This window comes from Nansenia antarctica (genome assembly GCF_963989245.1).
Source record: "Nansenia antarctica genome assembly, chromosome: 17".
Taxonomy (NCBI): domain Eukaryota; kingdom Metazoa; phylum Chordata; class Actinopteri; order Argentiniformes; family Microstomatidae; genus Nansenia; species Nansenia antarctica.
Genome location: NC_137687.1, coordinates 72,475 through 77,474, shown reverse-complemented (window position 1 = coordinate 77,474; position 5,000 = coordinate 72,475). Strand labels below are relative to the sequence as shown.

The following is a 5,000-nucleotide window of genomic DNA, read 5'->3' as shown; positions in this document are numbered from 1 at the left end:
AGGGGGAGGGGCTTGTGTTAAAGGGGAGGGGCTTGTGTTAAAGGGGGAGGGGCTTGTGTTAAAGGGGGGAGGGGCTTGTGTTAAAGGGGGGGGGCTTGTGTTAAAGGGGGAGGGGCTTGTGTTAAAGGGGGAGGGGCTTGTGTTAAAGGGGGAGGGGCTTGTGTAAAAGTGGGGGGGCTTGTGCCAGAAGTGGGAGGGGCTTGTCTCTAAGTGGGAGGGGCTTGTGTCTAAGTGGGAGGGGCTTGTGTTAACTCTCTCCTACCTGGAAGAGCTTGAAGAGCGTGCGTCCGTTGGAGGCCACCATCTCCAGCAGCATGTCAAACTGCTGCCCTTCGCTGGTCTCACTGTAGGGGGCGCACAGCGCAAACGTCAGGAAGTCCAGCAGAGAGCTGATGACCAGGGCTCCTGTACCTTGGTCCTGTTAGGGAGAGGAAGGAGGAGAGAGAGGAGAGGAAGGAGGAGAGAGAGGAGAGAGAGAACAGGAAATGAAGAAGAAGATCACTGTTACACCCAAATGATGCTCCTATGACAAGACTGATAGAGGCAAGATGGCTGCCTTGACCCTGACCCTAACCCTAGGGCCTGAGAATCAGCGGTTATGTTGGAGGTCACACATACCACGTTGCTGATGAACTTCTCTAGAAGGTTCTCCAGGAACTTCTTGGAGGAGAGCAGGGAGGCCTTGTTGAGCTGCTCCTGCCTCAGGTCGTAGTCGTCGTGCATGGGCTGGAGGAACAGTTAGACATGGGGAACACTTCAGTTCACAGAGTTCCCACACCTTCTTATACATCAAATTCAAGCACCTTTCAAGGACTTTCAAGACTCAATTCCCTCAAGTTCAAGGACCCAACACGGCCTAGTTTGAGACAGATCTAGATGAGAATTTATATAATAGGAACTAAGACAACAACAATTAAAAAGAGAGACTTTTGAATGTAGAGGCTTGAACACTAGATGGTCTCTATACTTACGTAAAACATTTTTGGGAATATATATTTATTTATTTTTAGAGAGAGAGAGAGGGGAATTCAATCACTTTCAATGACCCATGTCTATTTTCAAGGGTTAGGGTTAACCTAAGGACCCGTGGGAACCCTAACCCTAACCCTAACCCTAAGGACCCGTGGGAACCCAGAGTTCACTGCGTAGATTTGGCATGAAATGATCAAACACGTACCAGAGACACTGACAAGACCCTAACCCTCTCAAAGCTTATTCACACCATTATAAGTAAGTGCTTGAAGTTTACAGTTAACATTAAAAAAAAATTTGTTTTAGTTCTAGCCTTTATACGAGAGCAGGGAGGCCTTGTTCTAGCCTTTATACGAGAGCAGGGAGGCCTTGTTTATACGAGAGCAGGGAGGCCTTGTTTATACGAGAGCAGGGAGGCCTTGTTTATACGAGAGCAGGGAGGCCTTGTTTATATGAGAGCAGGGAGGCCTTGTTTATACGAGAGCAGGGAGGCCTTGTTTATACGAGAGCAGGGAGGCCTTGTTTATATGAGAGCAGGGAGGCCTTGTTTATACGAGAGCAGGGAGGCCTTGTTTATACGAGAGCAGGGAGGCCTTGTTTATACGAGAGCAGGGAGGCCTTGTTGGCCTTGTTCAGCTGCTCCTGTCTCAAGTCGTAGTCATCATTCATCGGCTGGAAGGACAGCAAGCAAGGCAAGGGCTTTACATCCACTGATATACTATGTAGAGCATGTCTATGTAGAGCATGTCTACTTACACACATGAGAGCACAGAGCAGGTCTACTTACACACATGAGAGCACAGAGCAGGTCTACTTACACACATGAGAGCACAGAGCATGTCTATGTAGAGGATGTCTATGTAGAGCAGGTCTACTTACACACATGAGAGCACAGAGCATGTCTACTTACACACATGAGAGCACAGAGCATGTCTATGTAGAGCAGGTCTACTTACACACATGAGAGCACAGAGCAGGTCTACTTACACACATGAGAGCACAGAGCAGGTCTACTTACACACATGAGAGCACAGAGCAGGTCTACTTACACACATGAGAGCACAGAGCAGGTCTACTTACACACATGAGAGCACAGAGCATGTCTATGTAGAGCATGTCTACTTACACACATGAGAGCACAGAGCATGTCTATGGCTGCGTGCGTCACGGCGTTGTTGTTCCTCTTCAGAGCCTTCACCGTCTTAACGCCCAACTTCTCCCTGAACCTGCAACACACACAGGAACACACACAAACACACACACACACACACACACACACACACACACACACACACAGGAACACACACACACACACACACACACACAGGAACACACACACACACACACACACAGGAACACACACACACACACACACACACACACACACACACACAGGAACACACACACACACACAGGAACACACACACACACACACACACAGGAACACACACACACACACACACAGGAACACACACACACACACACACCACACACACAGGAACCACACACACACACACACACAGGAACACACCACACACACACACACACACACGGGCACACAAACACAAACACACACACACACACACACACACACACACACACATACACGGGCACACAAACACACACACAACCTTACTGAGTAAAAACTACTTTATAGAACCATTTACAGGGACAGGGAAGGGAAACACAGGGAGACACCTGGACACTGAACCACCACAGGGTTAGAACCAGCCTCATATGTGTATATATATAGTATGGGGTACATGGTATATACATGTGGTATATTATACACATATCATTATAAGAGGTCTGGTTCATTCTCATCATTCTCCCACAGGAACAAAAGAGCAGAAATACACTTCCTCTCCTCCCTCCCTCTCATACATCTCCCTCCCTCCCTTCCTCTCCTCCCTCCCTCCCTCTCCTCCCTCCCTCCCTTCCCTTCCCTCTCCCCCTCCTCTCCACCCCTCCCACCCTCGCCATCCCTCTCTCCCTCCTCTCCCTCCCTCCTCCTCTCCTCCCTCCCACCCACCCTCCCTTCCTCTCTCCCTCTCCTCCCTCCCTCCCTTCCTCTCCTCCCTCCATCTCCCTCCCTTCCTCTCATACATCTCTCTCCGTCCCTTCCTCTCCTCCCTCCCTCCCTTCCTCTCCTCCCTCCCCTCCCACCCTCTCTCCCTCTCTCCCTCCCTCCCTTCCTCTCATACATCTCCCTCCCTCCCTCCCACCCTCTCTCCCTCCCTCCCTTCCTCTCATACATCTCCCCTCCCTCCCACCCTCCCTCCCTCCCTCCCACCCTCTCTCCCTCCCTCCCTTCCTCTCATACATCTCTCTCTCCCTCCCTCCCTCCCTTCCTCTCCTCCCTACCTCCCTCCCTCCCTTCCTCTCATACATCTCCCTCCCTCCCTCCCTCCCTCTCATACATCTCAGTCACCCAAGAAGACAGAGAGCAAGTGTCGTGGATATATGAGATAGTAAGAGAGGGAGGGAGGGAGAGAGAGATGGAGAGAGAGAGGGAGGGAGGGAGGGAGGGAGGGAGGGAGAGAGGGAGGGAGGGAGAGAGGGAGGGAGGGAGAGAGGGAGGGAGGGGAGGGAGGGAGAGAGGAAGGGAGAGAGGGAGGGAGGGAGAGAGACAGACAGACAGACAGACAGATAAAAGCAAAGAGGCAGACAGGTGTTAGGAACAAAAGAAGATTTTGGCCCAATCCCAATTCAACCCTTGGCCCTACATGTTAGCCCTCCGTTTAGCGTGTTCACATGTAGGTTAGGGTTAGGGTTAGGGTTAGGGTTAGGGTTAGGGTAGGGCCAAGTGGAGGGCTACATAAGCCTATGATCCCAAACAGAAGGTTAAACAACGATTGATGAAATCTCCCAGAATTAATCGTCAGCAAAATAGTGGCGGAACACACAAGCAATGAGGAAGAATACTAAAACATATTATTTTATATGTTAATAAAGTATGCCGATGTCTCTAGCTAGTTAGCTAGCTAACGTTACAACCATGTGTTAAGGCTGTCAGGACAGTCCAGTCCGTTCCTCTAATATCAGTGCAGACTGGCAGGGTAGGAGCAGGGTTGTTAGCCTACAGAGCAGGGTAGGAGCAGGGTTGTTAGTCTACAGACTGGCAGGGTAGGAGCAGGGTTGTTAGCCTACAGACTGGCAGGGTAGGAGCAGGGTTGTTAGCCTACAGACTGGCAGGGTAGGAGCAGGGGTTGTTAGTCTACAGACTGGCAGGGTAGGAGCAGGGTTGTTAGTCTACAGACTGGCAGGGTAGGGGCAGGGGTTGTTAGCCTACAGACTGGCAGGGTAGGTTGTTAGCCTACATAGCACCGCTATTCTGTCATGAACTGGCCTGATAACGGAGCGGTTGTTTGATCGATTGATAGCGTGAAAACTTAAGTTGTCAACGAATGACGAGTGTCCCGAACCCTAACCCTAACCCTGACCCGAGTGTCCCTAACCCTAACCCGCGTTACTGATGACCTGTAACTCTGTTCCCTCTGTCAGAAAAACAGCAAGCAGCACACCAACACAGAGGGGAAGGTGTGAACATGAGACATGGGATTGGGCTTCTATAAAACCTCTTTTGATGACCAGTGGGATGGAAGGAGAGTATACAGATACAAGGGGGAGCAGACAGACAGACAGACAGAGAGACAGACAGACAGACAGAGAGAGAAGGGGCAGACAGACAGACAGACAGACAAGAGAGATAGAGCAGACAGACAGACACACAGACAGACAGGCGAGAGCGGGTAGACTGAGATGTATGGATTTATATTTACGTTCCATCTGTGAGTCCCAGACCCGTGACCAGACCTTGGAATGACAGACACGTCTGTTACCCTCGACAGCCTCCACACACACAGCAGCTACAACTCACACACAACTACACAACTACACACACTAAACCTACACACACTAAAGCAGCAAAGACAACTATAGGAGGAGGGCTGGGGTTGGGAGAGAAGGGAGAGAGAGAGAGAGAGAGAGAGGAGAGAGAGAGAGAGGAAGAGTGAGACGAGAGAGGG

General features: G+C 50.6%; 1 protein-coding gene across 1 annotated transcript in view; it reads right to left on the bottom strand.

Annotated features, from left to right (window-relative positions):
- The window catches only part of dnajc13 (DnaJ heat shock protein family (Hsp40) member C13), a gene marked incomplete at its 5' end in the record, with an annotated part of 103,643 nt that overhangs the window by 62,810 nt on the left and 35,833 nt on the right, over nucleotides 1–5,000 (bottom strand). Inside the window, 5 exon segments of the mRNA XM_080547697.1 lie at nucleotides 263–418; nucleotides 619–726; nucleotides 2,099–2,198; nucleotides 4,755–4,771; nucleotides 4,773–4,841. Coding sequence (XP_080403823.1) covers nucleotides 263–418; nucleotides 619–726; nucleotides 2,099–2,198; nucleotides 4,755–4,771; nucleotides 4,773–4,841 — 450 coding nt within the window.